The sequence below is a fragment of the Periplaneta americana genome, chromosome 15, assembly GCF_040183065.1.
Source record: "Periplaneta americana isolate PAMFEO1 chromosome 15, P.americana_PAMFEO1_priV1, whole genome shotgun sequence".
NCBI classification, from domain to species: Eukaryota; Metazoa; Arthropoda; class Insecta; order Blattodea; family Blattidae; genus Periplaneta; species Periplaneta americana.
In genome coordinates, this window is record NC_091131.1 from 85,605,310 (window position 1) to 85,630,023 (window position 24,714).

A 24,714-nucleotide genomic window follows, 5' to 3' on the forward strand; every position below is an offset into this window, starting at 1 on the left:
TCTCACTGCAGTGCTGGATAATATTATAACGTTTCGAAATGTTTTGCAGCTTCATATTTTTCACTTCATTTGAAGTGTATTTTAGTAATTAAACCTGTCAGAGTAACTTTTACTGGACTCTAAATAATAATAAAAAAAATTTACGAATAATTCGCGAAAGTTCCTGCATTAATTACTGCGAATTATTGGGAGTCGATTGTACAGCAGAAGATTAGAAATATGTCACTTGCAGAATTTAGGAGAGAGTGTATCAAAATGGACACAAACATTACAAACTTATGTAAAAGAACAGTCATTTTCACATTTCCATCATCTCCTATTAAGAAAGTTTTATTGCATATTTTAATAGCACCTATGTGGTTTTCATCTTCCTAGCAGAGGACTGTTTCATTACTAATAATAAAATCCCTTTGTAGGGGCAAACATTAAAAAAATTAAGTTTTGTACATGATTTTTTTTTTACTGTTCGTCATTCACCCATATGACGCCAGTTGTGTAGTTCAATTTACAGACTAAGTCATTGCCCAGAGTGCCCCACAGGAAGTTGGTCTATGCTTCACCCGTGATGAGATGAGACGATGATGATGATGATGATGATGATGATGGAGATTTGATGAAGTGCCACAGGGGAACTAGAATTCCCAGAGTAAACCCATGTGTTACGTGGACCATGGGCCTGCCCATAAATCAGGAGTATGCTGGGAATCGAACCCAGGTTCACAGGATTATGAGTCTGGTGCTCTGACCACTGGACCAACATGGCAGCTGCTCTGTACGTAGTATCCCAATAATTAAAATAGTTGACCTGTAATATTTTGTTTTGGTAACTATTTCTGACCACTCTGTTGCCATGGAATGTCATTTACCTTGGATTCCTCAGAGGATATATTAAAATTATATTTTTTAATAGATTTTTTATTTAACTTAAATGTATTATGGAAAGGATGATATGCATAAATTTCATTTCCTGACATTTTATGCACACTTGAAATATGAAGAGCTTTTTAGAGGGTCTATAATATACTATAAATGATAAAATATGATTGGAGTCGCATCTGTACTTTAACATAAATTACATAAATAAAGAGGTTAATGAAGTCAATATAAGATTAAGTATAGGAGTCACAGTCACATGAGATTATGCATAACATTAATCGTTGTGTCAAACTCTGTCTTATGTAATTATAATGAGTGTCTCAGATGATATATCTTAAAAACAAAACAGTTAAGTCCATGCATTAAAGGATAATATGATGTTCATATTATAAGCATCACACAGACATCTTCATCAAGCACAAGAGTAGAACAACAGGAGAAGGGAACCCAGCAACCATGGCATTGCAGTACTAAACAAACACCAAAATAAGAGCCTTCTTTACAGAAGAAATCATAAAATAGAACTAATTTTTGTGAATTGTATTTCAGTAAGAACCAGCAATTTTTTGTATGCATTTCTGGGCCCTTATTTTGGCAAATGATCTGATTTTCCAACCTTTCCCCATTTTCATAAAATTGTTCAACTCACAGATCTTGAACGAGCTTTCTTCCGCTTGCTTTTCTTGTGTCTTGCTCTTCTGGCAGATGAGTAGTGGCTATCAGAACTATCCAATGAACCGGCCCGACTTGTGTTACTTGGAGATCTAGATGTGCGATGTCGACGTTTTCTGCGGGAGTGGGCTCCATGATCGTCTTCTGATTCTGAACCAACAGGCTGCAGAACACAGTCCACAAACAGACAAAATCCAAGATTAAAGAACCATTGTTTCATCACTTAGCATAAAGACAACATAACTTAATAACACTATAAACAACTGCAAGTGAAGAAAACAAAATGCTCAAATATACAGTTCAACCATGTAAACCTTGATGTATCATTTCAAGTCAAATATAAATAATTTACACTGGTGTTCTTTTAGGACCCTTAAAACACTTTTAAAAGGTCTTCTGCCTTCTGTTCTTTTCTACACTGAGGTCACAAAGTGGGCGTACCCCTCATGTATTACGAAACTACGATGAGCATGGTTGATTGATTGATATGGACATGTACCTGATAGTTTAACAATCCAAGACGTCGGTATGAAGACCTTCAAATTCATAGCACAGCTGAATTTTGCACCATGCCCTGACAGGTGTTTGGGGGAGATGATCAAAGGTCACTTCGTTGAACACGTCTTTCACAGCTGCTCGTAATTGAGTTGTTGTGTTATAGCAGTTATTTCGCACTTGTCCTTGATGAACCCCCAGGTGACCATTATCAGGTGTTGTGAGGTCAGGACTTCATGGAGGCCAGGCAAAAGAAGCTTGATCAACTGCAGATCCTCTTCCAATCCTCCTCTTCCAAGTTCCGTTAATGGGCCAGCTTACCAGGACATGCTTAATGAATGATTGGTGCCACAATTGCAATAAGCGGGTATTGAAGGCACTGTGGTCCTGCAACAGGACGGAGAACTAGCACACTTCACATTGCAAGTGTGCCAATAGCTGAATACAACCTTTCCCAACCAGTGGATTGGAAGATGATCTGCAGATGATCAAGCTCCTTTTGCCTAGTCTCCACTAAGTCCAAACCTCAAACCTGATAATGCTCTCTGGGGGTTCATCAAGGACAAGTGCGAAATCACCGCTATAACACAACAGCACACTTACAAGCAGCTGTGTAAGATGCCTTCAACAAAGTGACTCTTGATTTATCTCTGCAAAACATCTGCCAGAACATGGCAAGAATTCAGCTGTGCTAGGAAAATGAAGGTCTTCATACCGATGTCTTGGATTGTTAAACTGTCAGGTACATGTCCATATCAATCAATCAACCATACTCACTGTAGCTTCGTAATACGTTGGGGGTATGTCCACTTTGTGAACTCACTGTATTTTGTTTTCTGTTTTATCTTCCAGGGACCTGTTACATGACAGTACTACTTTTAGCAGTTATTTATTAGAAAATGTAAAAATTAGTAGAACAATTAGCAGTGTGGAAAATTCTGTTTCATAAACAGAACTCTAACACTCCTAAATTTTCTACACTAACACTTTTAGCATCAGCAATGTGATTTCTTTCAAAGAGTATGTGACATAGATATAAATTATTCTCTCTGTTGTATTTCATGACCTCCTCTATGCAATGAATTTATAATTATAATTATTATTATTATTACAATATAGTAACTCAGTTGCGTTTTTTGTCTTACAATATGTCAAAATCACTAAACAAAGAATCGTACGTCTTGAAACAACAGAACCTTTTAAGAAAAGTTTTTAGAAAAAATAGTGAATTGATGGCAATCCACCAAATTAACTGTACATACTAACAACTTCATCTACTTCTTCTGGCCATCATATAGTAGAAGTTTCTTGAAGAGTACTTCATTTAAACTATTCACCACACTTTTAATAATTGGTTCTTTGGAAATAAAAATAATTCGGTGATCATAAAAGGGTACAGTGAACTTCAAGAGCAAACCAATAAAATTATGTTGTGAGTTGGGAAGATAAATATTGTGAAAGTTCAGACTAGTTTGCTTGACAATCACCGTGAATTGTAACAAAGTTCTTTAGTCAGTTTGGTATCTGTGTGAACATTATAGCAATGTTCTCCTTTGACAATTAGCTAGTGCAAAATAATGGATTTTCTCTTTACTGACACTGTACCTACAGTATTTTAGTTATTTGGCATGATGAAAGAGTTTTTTCTTTGATAAGAATTCAATACTGTCATTTAATAAATGATTTATGTGCAAAAGTTTTTTCCTATAAAATCTTCCAAAAAAAACCTCTAATAATCTCAAAATTCTTTAAATGTATTACATTATCACCGAAAATCTGTAAAAAATAGCAAAAACATCCTTTAAAACATCTAAATCCATTAAAAATAACAGGAAATCCTATAAAAATAATAGTGATTAAAAAAAAAAGAGGTCCCTACTTATTTGCCAGTTGTGACCTAAACATAATTTTTAATCTATGTATCATTCATTATTTATACTTTTAGTGCTAGTGCGCCAGTGTCAATAATTAGGCTACATTGTGTTAATGAAGAAGCTACAGTTAAGATGGGTATCTAAATACAGGAATGTGACAGGATAACAGTAATTATGTATTGTAAGTGTAAGTTATATACATATATTGACGTTAATGTCATCAAAACATATACAAGTAATGGTGGATCTTCACATTTCTGTAAACAAGTACTTATCATAGCCATAACTTACAGTACTTAAAGGCTGTTTCAGAAATACTTTGACAAAACTTGGGGGCATGTTCCTCACACCAAAACAAGAAAAAAAGTTCATATAAACATATGTCCGAAAATCCTTAGTTTTTTAGTTATTAATGAAGGAATAAAATGAAACATCTGTCAGATGTTGTCAACTTGGTAGCAAGTGTTTCAACTTTAATCAATTCAGAAACTCATAACAAATGTTTAAATGACAAATGACTGTAGTAAACAAGTCTTCTTGGCAACATATTGCCATCTAGGATATAATGGTTGCATCAGCAGACTTGTATCAATAACATTATTCAATTTCTAACAAAATGAATTATTATCGGTTACAAGCTTAAGTTAAGTTGTTGGATTGTACCTCGAAATGCGGTGAACATAAACTTTCATATATATATATATATATATATGACCACAGAGTGCTGCTCCTGTTAGTATAATCTCTGAAGGATAACTATATTTTCTACTATCTACTATTAAGCATGATAGCAAAAACCATGGAGTCCATGATCTCCAACAGATTAACTTGGTATTTAGAATCCCAAAATCTTTTATCACCATGACAAGCCGGCTTTCGACAACTACACTCTACCAATGAACAAGTCATACGCCTCAGCCAAGAAATCAAAAGACAGTTTTAACAAGAAAGAAGATACCTTGGCAATATTTATTGACTTTCAGTTAGCATATGACTCTGTTTGGAGAAATAAATTATTACTAAAACTCCAGAAATTAGGTATCTCCAGCAATATGTTCAGATGGATATCAGAATTTCTTAGTCAAAGATTCATTGCCACTAAATTCAATAACTCACTTTCTAGTTACAGACAAACATATAGAGGTCTACCTCAGGGCGCTGTCCTCAGCACAACTTTATTCAATATTTATATAAATGACTTACCCTCCCTATTAGAGGAATCAAACATGAAAACAGCACTATTTGCAGATGATATAGTTTTGTGGACTTCCAGATCTTACAGACATAGAGACAAAATTCAAAATTCTGCTCTTAAAGCTCTAAATCAACTACATGAATGGAATACATCAAATTTGATGACACTCAATTTAAGCAAAAGTAACTACCAAATATTTTCACTTGGTAAAAAAGAAAGAGAATTCAATATCCAATACAATGGCCAACACCTTCCTAGGACTTATGAATCCAAATGTCTTGGAGTTATTTTCGATAGCAAGTTAACATGGAGCAACCATTTGAAATACATTTCTGAAAAAGCTCGTAAAAGATTGTCCCTTCTAAAAAGACTAGCAAGAAAGAAATGGGGATGCTCTAGGAATACTTTGAACACCACATACAAAATGTTTATACAGCCAGTGCTGACATACTGCAGAGATATTTTAATTACTTCACCTTTCATAAACGAAATAGAATATGTTCAAAACCAAGCTCTCAGACTCATTACTGGTGGAATCAAAACAACTCCAATAGATTCTATGACATTCCTCACTAATATTAACAGTATCAAAATAACAATAGAAGAAAAAGCATTGATTCAATATGAAAAACTTATCAGATTACCAAGAAACAATTGGCATTTATACAGTCCTCTCTGTAGATTGAAAACTCAAAAAAGTTTCATATCCATTGTTCAAGAATTAAAAGAGAAAATCAATATTCCGAATTTAAAAGAAAACTTACAAATTAAACCAAACCCTTTAACTCTATTAAATATAGAATATAATCTAAATTTAACAGAAGAAATACTGAAATCAGAAGTAAACACTGAAATACTAAAACAATTGTCTTTAGAGACAATTAATATTAGGTACCCTCCACAAAACTGGCTTCATTTATACACCGACGGATCCTTGATCTCCAGAGAACAAGGTGCCAGTGCAGGTGTTACGTGCTGTCTCTTCTCACTTTATAGATCTCTTGGGTATGGAACAACAAGTTTTGATGGAAAAATCATTGCAATAAGTGAAAGTCTCAGGAATCTTCTATGCCACATCAATAAATTTAAGAATGCAGTTATATTGTCAGACTCCAAAGCAGTATTCTATCAATAGTCTCTAAACACACACCTTCATCTCAAACAGTAGAAATAACTAAAATGCTCTCTCAATTAATATCACTCAATAAAAGAATTGTATTCCAATGGATACCATCCCACTGTGGAATCCTGGGAAACAAGAATGCGGATGCTGTAGCAAAGAAGGGCAGCACTGCTACTTACAGACCTGTTACTAAATCTATGTATTACTCTGTGAAAAGATCTATTAAATCTACATACTTAGACTTCAACAAACAAAATTTGATAACACAATCCCAAGGGAAAAAATGGAACTCTCTACATCATAATCCACAGTTAATTCCCGATTTACCACGAAAATCGTCTGTAGCTGCATTTAGATTGGCAACAGGCCATGATTGTTTGGCCAAACACCTGCACAAAATAGGAACATATCAGTCCCCTAACTGCCCACTGTGCAACTCAAACCAAGAAATGGATTCGGAACACCTCAAAATCTGTGCTTCAGTGGCTGGCCATGATAATATCTTTGAAAAATATTGGAGTGTAAGAGGTCAAATGACTTTATTGTCAAACGCCTGGCATTAGAAAACAACAACATATTTTCTGAATCACACTTGTGCTGCCATCTTAGGCATTAAATGCACACTTGTATTAAATTAATGTTTTCAATACAGATGCCTCGAAATGACATGCTATTTTTACCAAACTGCAATAATTGATTTTGAAAATAGGGAACAGAGGAAATGTACTTCTATTGTTGTCAATAATAATTCTCGTATTATAAGAATAGTATCTGCGTATAAGTATTTTACTCATCTATTAAGATTTAATGAAGTCAAATAAATTTCAAATTTTGCTAAGAGACTTTATAATCAGACTTCGACAATTAAAAACATCAAATAATGCAGTGTAAAATATATATTCAACAAAAAGAACACAAACATATAAATTAACAAAATGTCATGCATTTAAATGTAACAAAAACAAATATAACATAACATTGTGAATAAAATGGAGAAAGGCACACAAATGTAACTTTAAACATCACAAAATAACAAACTCAACTATAATATTTGATTAATCTAATTTAAGGATTAATCTACTTTCACAACACAAAACTAGTTCAATCTAAGGAAGAGTAGAAATCTCGAGTTACAGAATGCATGCACTGCAGGAATTTTCTTCATAGAAGAGGTAAGATGTGTGGAGATTCTTCTCAAAAGAAGATTTCAGTAAGAAGTTCAGCATGCAATTAGAACTTACAGAGCGGGATCTTGAGCGAGTTCTGGACCTCTTTTTTTGCTTCTTACTCTTCTTAGATTTTTTGGAGCGGGAATGATGATGGCTGCATGCTTCTTCATTTTCATGTTGATACTCCTATAACACCAAGTTAATGAACAAATTATAGCAACTATTCACAATTTCATGTGGTGTACATGAAGGCTCTGGTGTAAAATGTAAGAGATTCCTACATTTAGAATAGAATAAAACAAAACAAATGAAAATTCGGGTTACAGTAACCCTTAGGCACTTGAGTCACAGAAGGCTTTTTGTACTTTCTTTTTTTACATGAATGCAGGGAAAACTTTATGAAATTTTAATCAATTTCAGAAGCTAATTCACAATTCTCAATAATAACAAACAATTATAACTTGTGGGGCTTAATGAATCACTATTTGGGGCTAAGAGGGATGAAGTTACAGGAGAATGGAGAAAGTTACACAACGCAGAACTGCACGCATTGTATTCTTCACCTGACATAATTAAGAACATTAAATCCAGAAGTTTGAGATGGGCAGGGCATATAGCATATATGGGCGAATCCAGAAATGCATATAAAGTGTTAGTTGGGAGACCAGAGGGAAAAAGACCTTTGGGGAGGCCGAGATGTAGATGGGAGGATAATATTAAAATGGATTTGAGGAAGATGGGATATGATGATAGAGACTGGATTAATCTTGCACAGGATAGGGACCAATGGCTGGCTTATGTGAGGGTGGCAATGAACCTGCGGGTTCCTTAAAAGCCATTTGTAAATAAGTAAGGGGCTTAATGAATCATATTCAAACATTATATACTAATCAGGCTTGTCTTCTAATCCGCAAATGCTATACTTCTAGTTTCCACTGAAGAATTTCATCATCATATGTATCTCAAAGTACAGCTACATTGCATCATCAATAAGCGCATTAACTACTCAAATTTTATTTCTTACTGTAGTTGTGTAATCTCATGGCAAACCGATATAGGTGATGTTGTGGGAAGATATTAAGCTAGAGTATTTTCTCATTGCTTTTAAACCAGTGATAAAAATGATTGTGATGCATAAAGCACTAAACTGAAGAAAAAGTGTGAAAGCTTTCGGCCATACTGTTACAATGACAACAAAGAACACAATGTCGCCAACATAACAAAACACAATTACGGAGTAGTCGCAGAGAAAGTTGCATTGTTGCATATTTAATACATTGATATTCATCTGCTGTAACAGGCAGTAATATTAATGACATTCTGAAATTGCATATTTAATACATTAATATTCATCTGCTGTAACAGGCAGTAATATTAATGACATTCTGAAAATTAATAAAGATTCTCTTTCTCTTTATTAATATTTTGTAATACACTATTGCTAACATTATATACTTCTGTTTTTAAAGAGCTTTTCATTAACAATAAACTTCTTTTTCTTTATTAATATTTTGAAATATATTTTCTTTAGCATTATACGTATATCGTCGGTGCAGAAACAATACCGCGTAACTGACTTTTTGACGATTTTTTGTTTTTTGGTGCGTTGGCATCCCTGACACTGCAAGCACCATTTGATAGCACGGGAAAGTGTAATTTCACTATGTAAATGTGAGAAAAAGGAGTTGAAACAATACCGCATATCTGAATTCCTGAAAATATTACTGAAATTCCGCGTAACTACACTACATGCAATACTGCCTAACTGCATTCAGGGTACATTTGTTGGAAATACCGCGTAACTGAATAAGAAAAATTTCAACACGGAAGAATAAAATAATGCTGTAGGCTATTTTATGGACAAAGTGTGCGAGCTGTGTACCTCCAATTAGATATCTTCTTACAGTAATGCGTACGGTGGAAAATAGTTTAACATAACCAAACTGAATTAAAGGAGTTTTACATTTCTTTCAGTAACAAATTGAAATGTAATACATGCTCATTTAATATGGATGAGTTGATATGGGTCATCGAAGGAAAAGACTGAATTTAATATTTCTCAACAATGCTACAGAAACATGCACGTCAATCTGTGTGCCGCAAAGCATCGTTTTTCCCGACAATTCGAGCTGTATGAACTTATCTGATACATCAATACTTCTGTACCTATTAGTTACTGAGTTTCGTTGTAATAAATGTACACAATATTCTGTGAAAACTGCAAGAAAGGGAGAGCCTACGTTGGGTATAAAAGGCTGAGAACTGGAAAAGTATCGCATGACACACACAGGGACGCAAGGAAACTAGGGGCATCATGTAATTCCAAAATGTGTCAAAAATCAAAATTCAGACAACGCAATCTAATTGGGAATGCTGAAAGACAAGAGATTTTTTTATATATCTTGGAACAAAATGACCTGGGATCAGAGAAAACAATACGTGAACAGTCTTGTGGATGTAATCCCGACAAAACGTCCTGGAAAGAGTACTAGTGAGTCAAGAAGAAAAGGTACTTTGTTGTATCATTTCCATGTGGGCAATGAAAAGTTTCAAGTGTGCAAGAAACTGTTCTTGAATACTCTTGCAATAAAAGATTGGAGTATCAGGTATTGGTTAGAAAATTCAAAGCATGGAATGTCCTCTTCTTCTACTGTTTTACACACTCATGCCAAAAAGGACAAAAAGGAAGAAGGTACACAATTTCTCTGGACATTTTTTGATAGTCTCCCTAAACTACCTTCCCATTATTGTCTACAGTCATCAAGAAAACTTTATTTAGAGCCTACAGTTCATTCCAAAATTCAGTAAATGATTTGTATAAACAGAGATGGGCACATGAAAATACTGACCCTCTGAGCAGAGATATTTCAACCTGCTTTTCCAGGAAAGTAACATCAGCATTTATAGCCCGAAGAAAGATCAATGTGACATCTGTTGTAGTTACAAAACTGGGAAAAAAAAGTGAAGCTGTATGGCTGCAACATGATGGAAAGAAGAAGGAACCTCGTAAAGAAAAAGAAAAGGATAAAGAGGATGCTGAAATGGAACTGGGCAATGTATTCACCATGGATCTCCAGGCAGTCAAAATAGTTCCATACATAGGCTACAGGCAAGCTTCTGTGTATTATAAGACTAAGTTATGTGTGCATAACTTTACAATTTACAACTTGAAAAATCATGATGTCGTATGTTACTGGTTCAACGAAATGCAGGCAGAACTGGTGGCATTGGTTTTCGCCTGTTGTGTCATAGATGCATTGACTGACTGCATAAAAGAAAATCCTCTGCCAGTAATTTTGTACTCTGATGGATGTACATACCAAAATAGAAATGCAGTCATGTTTAATGCCTTCCTTGGTCTAGCAATTTCCAATTCGCCCAGGAAGTGGAACTAATGAATCCACTGTAACTGATCCAAGGGCAATACAATATTGTCCTGATGGTACAATTTTTTTTTTTTTTTTTTTTTCAAGTTTCGTTTCACTTTAGACTGGCAAGTAATGCCAAGGCGTCCCAGAAAACAAAGTACATAAGTGACTACAAGAAATTATATTCTCAACCACTGAGAATAAAAAAAGTCAAAGTGAAATCACTTGCAGCAACTAAAAAGTGTTTTGCCAAAGTACTGTCATGCATTCTATGATAACATTGGTTATGTGTAATTTTGTTTATAAGCAAGGTCTATTTTCCTTATGTCATAAATGACAATCTTAAAAGCAACACTATAATTCATTAACACGTCTCACAAAATAATAAACATAATTATAATTACATCATATTGATCTTTTTCAAGGTGATTGTTTTACAGGAAACCTTTCCAAATATTGTTTAACAATTACAATATTTTTCTGTAAAAAACTTAAGTAATATCAAAAATAAAATTAAGAGTACCAAAACATTGCTTACTTCTTTTAATTATAACACTTCTTCACTTTAAAAATGTTCTATCATTGAAAATTAAGTGAAAACTAATTTAGTGCAATACCACATAACTGACATAAATCTCCACAGCTAGCTTTCTAATTCCATGTAACTAAAATAAATAGCTTAAAATTGGAATATAATTTCATTTTCGGATACCGTACACATTTCTAGCGTTATTTACTAATGCCATGCCGAATTTCACATTGCAGAAGTGATTAGTTTTTTTTTAAATACGTTTTTTGTTTGCCCTGTAAAATTTGCATTTTGTTACTTACGCGGTATTGTTTCTTCACCGACGATATGTAATTGGTGGGTTACCCATATTTGGCATAGATTAGTAGTAGCACCTGGTTATGGGGATCATGTTTCACTGTGTTTTACACTCAGCCAGCATGTATTTGTGTGAATACTACGAACTGAAGGTTGTGTGGATTAAGGGAATAGATAAGTGACAGGAGACTGAGGACTGTGACAAGTTTAGAATGGGTTACATGAGGGAAACAACGGGATAATGAGGACCTTAGAGCAACATCGACTACGCTGGCCACTAATCACGGGACGTATTGAGCCGTGTGAAATGTTGGTAGTAAAATTCACGACTATATTCTTAAATAATTGACTACACTATTCAAGTGCAAGGTTTACGGAGAACAGAGTTGTTTTGAATGTACTAAAACAATATAGAGATGACGTAAGATATTATAGTAGATTATCACAGCAAAATAAATTAGAAATATTATGATGTGGTTCACAGAGTATCACTTAAATCAATGAAAGCAAATTTCGGTGCAATGTTCGCCGAAGTGTTAAGTACATAATTATGATCGCATTCCCGTTTTATTTTTGATCTAGAGAAAATACCTGGTCTTTTACGAAAAACTCTCAGTGGCCATAAAATTATTTACTGCATTGATCAATCATATTGTTATCAGAAACAAAATTATCATAAGGACCATGGCTGAATAGAAACATCATTAGCAAAGGGATAAACCCTATTTGGCCATGGTGAAACAAAAGAAAATGCGAGCGATGTTTTAGTTTGAGAAAATAAAATGGACATTTTGCAAGACATTGTGTGACGTTATCCTATCCGAAAAATCATCCAATTATGGATACCAACAGAAACTGCCAGGTAGACTATGATCAGTGTGGTCTCTATATAACATTTAGACTGTGAGACAAGCATTGTAAGGAATCTGCGACATTCAGAAAGAAGACATGCTGCTAATCTTCAGATCTCTGATTACAGCATTTGGATAATTTTCACGAGAATCTTTACTTCCACTTATAGTCCAGTTTTTCATATTGAATCAGTGCTTTTTCTTCTATTGTCATTTTGATGCTGTTAATATTAGTGAGGAATCTCATAGAAATTATTGGAGTTGTTTTGATTCCATATGCTGAAGCTGGTTGGTTTTATTTGCCTTTATCAAATTATATATTTGTGAATCATTCATGACATCTTCCCTTTTTTAAGATAGTCCAGCTACCAACCTCAGAAAACGCATTTCTACCATTTCAATTTTCTGTTTATTAGACTTTGGATATAATTTTGTATGTATTAATAGATACGTGGTCATCATTACATACCATTTGATTACACATATGCATAGTAACAATATATCCTTTCTCTTTTACAGGTCACTAATGATTATTCCTCATATTCTGTGCCTTCAGCATTCAGTAATTTAGAGGATTTTAGTAATCAATGTTTGAACAGTACACCAGATGTCGCCCATCCTTGTGCATACACACTTCCACACTTATACAAGAGCTAAGTGTCCGTGATGGCAAATCATAATCATTCTCCAAAGACTTACTCGAAATTTTGTCCCGTAATGATTTTGATATCCTCATGGTTGACACAGTTTCATCTCTCTGGCTGTGTACCCATAAACAAAGCAAATTTTCGCTATTGAGGAGAAGAAAATCCAAAGAATCTTCATAAGCATCCTCTTTGTAGCAAATGTGTCACTGCCTAGTGTGAAGTAGCAAGCTTTGGAGTCAATGACCTTTACCTTTTTGAAGCAAAGAATGACAGAGAATTGTATCTCTAAACAGATATTTTATTATACATTTATATGGCAAAGAAATATAGGAAGACCGAAACTATGTTGGAAGAGTGATCTGCCACATGTTTCAATGGTGAATGGGCTAATAGACCTCGATGATGATGATGATGATGATGATATTATATATGTTTGAAAATGAAGAGTTATTTCTATCGCACATTGTATTTGCCATATTGCACTATAATGGATGTTCGAGATCAGTATTAAGTTAAGAAAAATTCGGGTGTGAAAAGAGAAATTTCAGTAACGAAAACAGAAAATTTTTTCCAGAAGGACTTATAATCACTGCACTGCAGGGAATTTTATAAACTCTCACCTCCTCTTGCTAAAGATGTAATCTATTCTATCATAGTGTATTTTCACAATACTGTCAATTTCATATTACTATAGCACATGCAATCACACAGAACTACCTTGAATATCCGAACTCTCTCCGATTCCAAAGTGATGGCTTCAAATGATGGTTCACCTTCTAATTTGACTCTGACATCTTCCCAATTTGAAGTATAGTCTACGTTAACAGCCTTCAGTAGAGATTTGAATGAAGCTTCAAGTTTCTTTAATCTTCTAGCTTCCTCTTTCAGTCGTTCTCTCTCTCGTGCCTCAGCCTGCAATTGTGAAAGTACTGTAAGGTTTGTTATTTTCAAGCATTAGCACATAAAATATCTAAATAATAGAACTATGTTATTAATAAACTAATAATAAATAGACCATATATGATAAAGCAAATTATATTATGCAACGAAATGCTATTTTAAATTAATTCTGAGATTAAAAAAATGCCGTAAAATAAAAGATGATAAATTTTCCTTTCAAATATCCACTGGACAGAAAACAAAAATATTACCAGGTTTTCATTTCAGAGAGATTATTAGACATTTTCCATTACAGCAGTATTCCAGATTATAGATCCTGTGGACAGTGGTTTGATTTCCTTCCTATAGGAACGAATATTGTCCCTGGCCATTTGTTTATCCAGATTATGTTAACCAGTGGTCTTGTAACATGCTAAACTCATGAGCAGGAAGCCATACTACTCGCAAGTTATATCCCTAACGCTGGTTAAATCTGAACAAACATGTTGGACAACAATAAACCTTGATGGCCTTGAATCGTTGATAATGATGGCTATTATATTATTTATTTTAAAAAATGTAACAATAAATGGGGCTTAAAAATTAATTGACAGAAAACCGAATATTTATTGCAAGTAAACAGGATAGGGTGATTCTTTATCCCAACTTTGTTCAACTTAGTAATTGAGCAATTAATCCGCAAAATAAAACAACCCAACATGGAGCTAAATTACGAAATAAATTTAACATTTTTAAATATGCAAATGACATAGTCTTAAAACTAAAAATAAAATAAAATGTTTAACTGAACAATTATTGACTGGGATGAGAGGAACAGGCCTGTACATAAATTCAGGGAAAAAAAATCTTGTTATAACACGTCATCTTGGTGCTAGTAACAATATCCAAATTGAAACATCACAGTTTGAAAAGGTTAATAAGTTTAACTGTCTTAGTATACTACTGATCTCAAATAATGATATAAAAGTTGAAATTGACGCCAGAATCCAAACGGCCAGTAGTTATTATTAATTATTACTCTCTCACAAACATTTTCAAAATCAAATTAATTTCTCGTAAATTTAAATTATACATTTATAAATCATTAATAATGCCTGTCTTAAGCTATGGATCCGAGGTGTGGTCACTTACGAAAAGATGCCTAATAGGTAACTAAAAGTGTCAACTGTTATAGGTTATCTAACCTAATAAAACCATTTCTGTACTGTGATTGAACTTCTCATTTGTGTAAGTAATTGTAAAAAAAATTGTAATTAAATTAATTTTTATATAGAATTACAAGAATTCATTTTGAATATGACAACAGATACTACACAAAAATTGGGAACCAGTAGGGCTATGTTTTAACACAGATGTCATGATGGTCTATAACCAGAAGAAGAGAATTTCAGAGCTCTTTGTTGTTAGAAGAAATGAATGAATGAATGAATGAATGAATGAATGAATGAAGACATCTGTGCACGTTGTTGTGAGTATGTCCAAAATGTCCAGTCCCTAAGCTTGATCATTTTCAATTGTTTGGGATCACTTTCGAAGCTTGTTGGAGCAGTGCAAAATCCTACACTTGCAGTTCAGAACTAATTCTAAATTTGTTGGAATGCTTTATATGCTACTGTGCATACATCAGTAGTTCTCTTACGATTCTTCTCCATGTTGAAACAAACCTTACAACAAAAAATATCGAATATTAGGTTATGGAGAATTACTGAATGTTCGATAATTTGGGAGCAATGTAACAATCTTTTCAGTTTACAAAATTGGGTAGAAAAAATGAAAGTGAAATGAAAAGTACTCTATGAATTATTCGATAGTAACATTCTACTATCTACTACAATTGATTCAATAGTACTCATGACTACCAAATACCATGCTGTTGGAAGATCTGAACATACACAATAAACTTAGCATAACCTTCATAGCCAAGACGAACATCTTGCTGTAATGAAGAGATATTCCTGTTTGTGTGTCTAGCAATCAATCATAAAAAATTATAGTCAGTTAAAAAATCTTCCCCATACAGAAAGACAATTATGGGAGCTGCTGTAGATAACACAATATCCTCTCTATCGACTCACCTTTTCGAGGAAAGCATTGTAGGTAAGTTTCACATTCCCTGCATCCAATGTGGCTGAACGTCTGTCTTCACATACGACGGTTGCAAACTCTTCGAAAGAAGTATTCACCTGTACTTCGAAACCCTTTTCTTTCAGAATTTCCTTGATAATCTTCTTTTCATCATGGAAACGGGATTTGAGATCCTCTACATAAAATTTGAACAAATCCAGTGGCGTAGAACCTACAACATATTACAAAACTACATTTGTATATGGAAACAATCCACTGTACTTCGCAAATTTGAACTATTTCCATGCACAGTACTATCAATAATTTTTTTTATCACTAACAGTGCAATGTAAAATTTGAGTTTGAGCAGTAACCTTAGGCCCACTGATTGTTCATTAAGCTTTTCCATAAATTCTTACATCAGAAAAAAATGACATTTTCACTATATATTTTGTACTACAAAGGCACATTTTTAGCCAGATGAACTATTGGCTTCTTTTCCCAGAGACTCGGGTTCAAACTACTGTTTCATCATTTCCCTAATAATACAGTAAAACCTGTTTAAATCAGAACCTGAATAATCCGGAATGCTGTCTATTTCGGAACAATTTATTGGTCCTGGCGAAATGCATATGTATTATGTGCAAATTTTCCTGAACAAAACAGAAACTGTCTGCTACTGTTCAAAACGGAAATAATATTTTGGACACACTACTTGTAAACTGTATTTTGAAACAGTGTGTAGATGACTAAGATAAAAAATTTTAGAGGGTGCGAGGTGGCCTGGCGGTCATAAATTTTATTATCCTGTTGACTAGGCAGACGAGTCCCTTCAAAAATTTTCAATGCTTCATACCTGTATAGTGTCGTAGCTGAGCAGATCGCAAGTGTAGTGATTTTGTGGTAAAAAAAAGTTGCGTAAAAATGTGGCATTATCATTATGTGATAAAGTAAAAGTTATAGAGTTATAGGAAAATGAGCTTTTTGAATAAGCTACCATTATTTCTATCCTCCCTTTTTAAAACAATCTTAAAATTAATGCCTTAATGTATTTTGAAACAGTGTGTAGATGACTAAGATAAAAAATTTTAGAGGGTGCGAGGTGGCCTGGCGGTCATAAATTTTATTATCCTGTTGACTAGGCAGACGAGTCCCTTCAAAAATTTTCAATGCTTCATACCTGTATAGTGTCGTAGCTGAGCAGATCGCAAGTGTAGTGATTTTGTGGTAAAAAAAAGTTGCGTAAAAATGTGGCATTATCATTATGTGATAAAGTAAAAGTTATAGAGTTATAGGAAAATGAGCTTTTTGAATAAGCTACCATTATTTCTATCCTCCCTTTTTAAAACAATCTTAAAATTAATGCCTTATGTGCTCATATAATGATGAATTAATATTACAAACAGACCTGACTGGCCTAACATTGCGGAAAACCTGAGATCAGCAGAGATGATAGGATACAGTTCTACCCAGAGGGACATGGAGGTTAGTTTTCCTTGCTCGTGAAGTTCATCTAATAATGTCACAAATGCATCTCTGTTTTTCCTGTGTTGTCTTTTCAGCCTCTTTTTTTCTCTCTCCCTGTCTTCTTCCTCTTCTTTTTCAAGCTCTCGAATATGTTCTTCAAATACAACCAAGGCATCCTCCTTGTCCATACCTGGAATATATAATTATTTTCACCATTGTACCAATTCACAAAAAAGGGAAACCTGCTCATGATGTTAATAGTTATCGACCAATAGCACTATTAAGCATGACAGCAAAAACCATAGAGTCCATGATCTCCAACAGATTAACTTGGTATTTAGAATCCCAAAATCTTTTATCACCATGACAAGCCGGCTTTCGACAACTACACTCTACCAATGAACAAGTCATACGCCTCGGCCAAGAAATAAAAGACAGTTTTAACAAGAAAGAAGATACCTTGGCAATATTTATTGACTTTCAGTTAGCATATGACTCTGTTTGGAGAAATAAATTATTACTAAAACTCCAGAAATTAGGTATCTCCAGCAATATGTTCAGATGGATATCAGAATTCCTTAGTCAACGATTCATTGCCACTAAATTCAATAACTCACTTTCTAGTTACAGACAAACATATTGAGGTCTACCTCAGGGCGCTGTCCTCAGCACAACTTTATTCAATATTTAAATAAATGACTTACCCTCCCTATTAGAGGAATCAAACATGAAAACAGCACTATTTGCAGATGATATAGTTTTGTGGACTTCCGGATCTTACAGACATAGAGACAAAATTCAAAATTCTGCTCTTAAAGCTCTAAATCAACTACATGAATGGAATACATCAAATTTGATGACATTCAATTTAAGCAAAAGTAACTACCAAATATTTTCACTTGGTAAAAAAGAAAGAGAATTCAACATCCAATACAATGGCCACCACCTTCCTAGGACTTACGAATCCAAATATCTTGGAGTTATTTTCGATAGTAAGTTAACATGGAGCAACCATTTGAAATACATTTCTGAAAAAGCTCGTAAAAGATTCTCCCTTCCAAAAAGACTAGCAGGAAAGAAATGGGGATGCTCTAGGAATACTTTGAACACTACATACTTACAAAATGTTTATACAGCCAGTGCTGACATACTGCGGAGAAATTTTAATTACTTCACCTTTCATAAACGAAATAGAATATGTTCAAAACCAAGCTCTCAGACTCATTACTGGTGGAATCAAAACAACTCCAATAGATTCTATGAGATTCCTCACTAATATTAACAGCATCAAAATGACAATAGAAGAAAAAGCACTGATTCAATATGAAAAACTTATTAGATTACCAGGAAACAATTGGCATTCATACAGTCCTCTCTGTAGATTGAAAACTCAAAAAAGTTTCATATCCATTGTTCAAGAATTAAAACAGAAAATCAATATCCCGAATTTAAAAGAAAACTTACAAATTAAACCAAACCCTTTAACTCTATTAAATATAGAATATAATCTAAATTTAACAGAAGAAATACTGAAATCAGAAGTAAACACTGAAATACTGAAACAATTGTCTTTAGAGACAATTAATATTAGGTACTCTCCACAAAACTGGCTTCATTTATACACCGACAGATCCTTGATCTCCAGAGAACAAGGTGCCGGTGCAGGTGTTACGTGCTGTCTCGTCTCACTTTATAGATCTTTTTGATATGGAACAACAAGTTTTGATGGTGAAATCATTGCAATAAGGGAAAGTCTCAGGAATCTTCTATGCCACATCAATAAATTTAGGAATGCAGTTATATTGTCAGACTCCAAAGCAGCTATTCTATCAATAGTCTCTAAACACACACCTTCATCTCAAACAGCAGAAATAACTAAAATGCTCTCTCAATTAATGTCACTCAATAAAAGAATTGTATTCCAATGGATACCATCCCATTGTGGAATCCTGGGAAATGAGAATGTGGATGCTTTAGCAAAGAAGGGCAGCACTGCTACTTACAGACCTGTTACTAAATCTACGTATTACTCTGTGAAAAGATTTATTAAATCTACATACTTAGACTTCAACAAACAAAATTTGATAACACAATCCCAAGGGAAAAAATGAAACTCTCTGCATCAAAATCCACAGTTAATTCCCGATTTACCACGAAAATCGTCTGTAGCTGCATTTAGATTGGCAACAGGCCTTGATTGTTTGGCCAAACACCTGCATAGAATTGGAATATATCAGTCCCCTAACTGTCCATTGTGCAACTCAAACCAAGAAATGGATTCGGAACATCTCAAAATCTGTGCTTCAGTGGCTGGTCATGATAATATCTTTGAAAAATATTGGAGTGCAAGAGGTCAAATGATTTTATTGTCAAATGCCTGGCATTAGAAAACAACAACAATTATTTTCACTCAAATGAGAAATTGTCTCTTCATTTATTTCGATTCATCATGGCTTCAACAATCTAATGTTCTACATACAGAGTCAATGTACAAACACAGAGCATAACAATTGTAAATAAGTGAGTTTAAAAATTTTAACTACGCAAATTTAATTACAATCACAATATAACAACAACATGTTACAAAATTGGGTAGAAAAAATGAAAATGAAATGAAAAGTACTCTATGAACAACAACATAAAAATTAATAAATTTAAAGAAAACAACTATAAAATAATAAGCAATATCCACTACAATGTCATTAGAATTTAGATGTTGACAAGAAGAAAGAAATACAGAAAGAAGAAAGGAAAAAAACAATGTGAGGGAAAGACAAGAGAAAAGAGACGGAAGTAATCGAGGAAGGTCTGATAGCAAAAAGTCTAAAAAAAACCAAAGACCTCTCAGTCAGATAGCTCTATTTTCTCAACAAGTGGCCAGCACGAGAAGATTCTGATACTATATCTGAGGATACAGTGCAGTTGTGTTCTTTCTGAATGCAGGAAAACTATAAGAAAGACACATTTATAAATAAAATTCACATTTTCAGTTTTACAGGTTAAAATCTTGATTAGAATGTAAGTGGATTTTTACGTAATAGAATATAAGTGTGTCTTCTGTGTTAAAACAGTCATATCTAATTTGTTTGTGTAGCAATCAACTACTGACACATTGTGGTCAACTACTGGTATTTTTATAAGCTATTTGTTTAAAAATAAATTTCGTGTTACATTGATTTAAACGAATAATGAATAGCATCATTGCTTTTGTCAACATTTCATTATTATGATATCTTTTCCTTGTGACTTTATATAAACACAAAATGGTGATTTGAGAAACGAATGTTCCTAACTGGTCAATTACTGATGAGCTCACCCTATATGCCAATAGTAATCCAGTATGATAAAAAAGGTAGATAGAATATTTATATTTGGTCTAACAGCCCAGCTGATAAGTGAAGGAATATGGAAAGATATATCAAGCATGTGTGTGTGTGTGTGTAACCTGGCAGAAATGCTACTCAATTGCAGACTTTACACTAATTTAGGAAGTTGTTTCTTGTGCTTGCAGATGTTTTTTTTTTGTGCTTAAACTTCCATTTAACAGTATGTACCTGTATACGAATTTTCAGTGCGTGTTTTGATTTTGAGTTTGAAAGATCCCATTATAAAGTAAAGATTGTCATTGCCCCTAAGAATTTATCGCTTGTAGCTAGGTATGAACTCAGAAATTTCAAATGTAACGATAACTATTCAATCATCAAGGATAACAGATGTTCAAATATTGGTTATTAATTTGTTTCAGAGCCACCAGCGTAGTTGGATCAGCTAAGGTTCTTGCCTACCGATCTAGAGTTGCACTCGACCGCAGGTTCGATTCTCGCTTGGGCTGATTACCTGGTTGGGTTTTTCCAAGGTTTTTCTCAACCATAAGGCATATGTCAGGTGATCTATGGTGAATCCTCGGCCTCATCTTGCCAAATATTATCTCGCTATCACCAATTCCATTGGCGCTAAATAATCTCGTAGTTGATACAGCGTTGTTAAATAACAAAGTAAAAAAAAAATGTTTCGGGTAACCAGTTAGCCTGTAACTTAAATTTTTTAACAAGAACTGTCCTTCATAAAACATGGTGATATTACTTACCCAGCAAATTTGCATCATCAGCAAATGCATGATTGTCAAGTAACATCTGTTGCGCTTCTTGCCAAGTGGTTCTATGTCCAATGTTTGTCATGGCATCCAATATTTCAGCCAATTGTTTCATATTACGTTTCTTCATTGATTTTGCTTCTTCCTTTTCTCTCTTGGCCAAACTGAAGACCACGTCTTCATAGATATCTCTGCGGTCAGATTCTGATACATTTTTCCATACCTGCAAAACAAAACTGAGTTAAGAAAATATGTATAAAAATTTATTAAAACAGCTTTTATATCCACCAAATTATACAGTAAAACTTGTGCAAGGCGAAACATGAATAAGAAAGAAACTTGTCCAAAGTGAACATTTTTTTTTTTTAGTTCTGGTGGATAGAATAGGCAATACAGTGTCTTCATTTATACATTTTTATGGGGTCTGAAAAAAAAAAAACGCACAAGTGAGAATAATGAATAACTTAAATGACATTTAATATCTGCAATAGCATTTGATGACTCTATGGGAAGAATGAGTTAAGTCAATTTAGTAAAATTTTCGCAAGAGAAATTTAGAACTTCATAGTTAAGCCAGCTTTGAGTCTATAATACAGTACTAAAATTTATAACAGATGTTCTTAAAGAATGTAAGATTATTCACTGTAAGAAATCTTAGCTGTTTAGAGCCAAAGCAGACTGATACATTACATTTCAATCTCCAATCCAAAAAATTTTACGAAAGTGACATAGGTACTTGTTCATATCATGTGATCCTCATTTAATTACATATTATCATTTTTAAGCAAATTTCAGTTATTTTGAATTTCTTGCTCATATCATAAATAATAAACGATAGCCTAAAATTGTGATAAATGCTTCATAATTTGTTCAGTTACATCATGATGTGTTTTCTTAAGCAATAACTGAATCATTTAAAGGACACAGACTATTGGAGCCAAGCATGGAAAGCTTAAATTAAACTTCATATCTCCTAGGGGTTTGAAATACAATCATATAGTGTAAAAAATGAATAAACGAAAATGTATAACTGAAATAAATTAACATGAGAAGTATAGGAATTTCACCGGGAACTCAGAAAAACAAAAAATAATGTGTGCAAAACACATAAGTGTAAAATGTATAAAAGAAGTTTTACTGTGTGTATATATATATATATATATATATATATATATATTTTTTTTTTTTTTTCAGTGTATTTATTCCCTTCGATACTCATTTTGATTATGATTAAATTAAACTGCACTAACATAGTATTAAAACATGCTAAACTCACATCCATATTCCCAAAAAGATCTTCACAGCGATAATATTTAGTAGCAGACGTGATCTTGTCAGAGGTCATAAGAAATTCTTCCAAATCTTCTCGAGCTTTCTTTGCTCTTTGTCGCTGTTCTTCTCTCTCTTCCTTCTGTCTTTGAGTTTTGTATGCATTGAATGCTTGCTTCTTTTCATTCAATTTTCTTAGTGTTGGATAGCGAGGATCAGAAGAAATTAATTTGACAGCTGTTTCCCAACTTACATTACTTGGCACATCCTAAAAATAAGCAAAAAGAATCACAACAATAAATACATGAAAACTACATCATTTGTTATTTATAAAAATGTTGATAGGTGGATTATATATTATTTGGTTCAGAAAAACTCGAGCTTGGAAATGTCGAATTCTATTTCCAATGTGGGGACATCACGAAGACATTGTTTATTAATTTAATGACAGAAGAATATACTGTAATAATTAACAGAACTGAAACTTTGATGTGGGTGAGAAATGGTCAATATATTTTACCTCGAATCCCCTTTATCTTTTACTTGCCATACATCTACAGTGCATACATTTTATCTTGCCTCACTCGCATGTGTACAGCTGGCTTAGTTACCTCATGAGTGATGTCTTATTGGTATCACTTACGAGGTTCAAATCTGTCTTCGAACAGTTGACTAAACAATAATAATAATAATAATAATAATAATAATAATAATAATAATAATAATAATAATAGTAGTAGTAGTAGTAGTAGTAGTAGTAATAATAATAATAATAATAATAATAATAATAACTGCAGAGATATAATCAGAAGCATTTCAATGACAAATATATAATGATTACCACTAACACCAGAACGAGAATAACTTGAAGTTGATTAGTTTTGCTAGATATGTAGCTGCTGCATGATAAAAGAGCAATATTGAACTATAACTATGAAAATGAGTTAATAATCCGAAAGAAACAGTTGACTCAAGCTGATTTACACCCACTATCCATCTCTTCACCTAACATGTGTTACACAAAATTTTCTGAATGCAAACCTAAGAAATATGATAAAACTAAAATACTTTATGTTCTTTTTACACCAATTAGTATAAAATTGATATCACAAATGATAGTATGAAAAACTGAACTAATGCTCTGATCTGTGAAATTGTCATTTGTCATCTACCATTACAGTATTTCTTTATATTGTGACAGCGACGTGAGATTCGAACTCACGACCAGCGTCCCGCAAGAAAGCAGATCGCACAGGCTCCACGGAACATTGAGTGACGTCGCGCGGTGGAGAGAAGAGAGAGGGTGTATTACGTCACGCGACGAGTTTGCGCGCGCATCTGGTGCTGGTAGAGAGGAGAGGGCTCTGGATTTCTCTGGAATGCCATCTCTAGAGACGGGTGGAACCTTCGATGTTACGTCACTGTGGTTATAAATTACGGTCGCGAAGGAACGACAGCAGTTTCAGAGTTTTCAGTTATTCAGTCAGTGAGAAAGCCAGAGCCAGCCGGAGTTCGACTCGAGTGTGCGTCCGCATCTGCGTCAGCATCCGAAGGCCTGAGTTCGAGTGCAGTGGACCGCAGTTGGAGGGACCTGAGTTCGAGTGCAGTGGACCGCAGTTGGAGGGACCCGAGTTCGAGTACAGTGAACTGTCTCTGAAGGTCTGTGGTTCGAGATACCGTGAACTCGAGTGACTGAGATAGAAGAACTGTGAACTGAGAACTGGTAGTTCTGATTTGTAAATAGTGCTTTGTAAATATTAGTTAAGATTAACAGTTCATTGTTGTGCGTAATAGTCCAAGTAAATTGTCATTGCCGTCGGTGGAG

At 33.9% G+C, this 24,714-nt stretch overlaps 1 protein-coding gene across 1 annotated transcript in view; it reads right to left on the reverse strand.

Moving 5' to 3' along the window:
- Prp40 (pre-mRNA processing factor 40) overlaps positions 1 to 24,714 on the reverse strand; it is a 79,024-nt gene that overhangs the window by 31,744 nt on the left and 22,566 nt on the right. The window contains exons 8-14 of the mRNA XM_069847780.1: positions 22,897 to 23,157; positions 21,615 to 21,843; positions 17,469 to 17,717; positions 16,072 to 16,292; positions 13,814 to 14,008; positions 7,477 to 7,590; positions 1,526 to 1,711 (exon numbers count right to left, since the gene is read on the reverse strand). Of these exons, the coding sequence (XP_069703881.1) occupies positions 1,526 to 1,711; positions 7,477 to 7,590; positions 13,814 to 14,008; positions 16,072 to 16,292; positions 17,469 to 17,717; positions 21,615 to 21,843; positions 22,897 to 23,157 (1,455 nt within the window). The remainder of the gene's footprint in view (positions 1 to 1,525; positions 1,712 to 7,476; positions 7,591 to 13,813; positions 14,009 to 16,071; positions 16,293 to 17,468; positions 17,718 to 21,614; positions 21,844 to 22,896; positions 23,158 to 24,714) is intronic.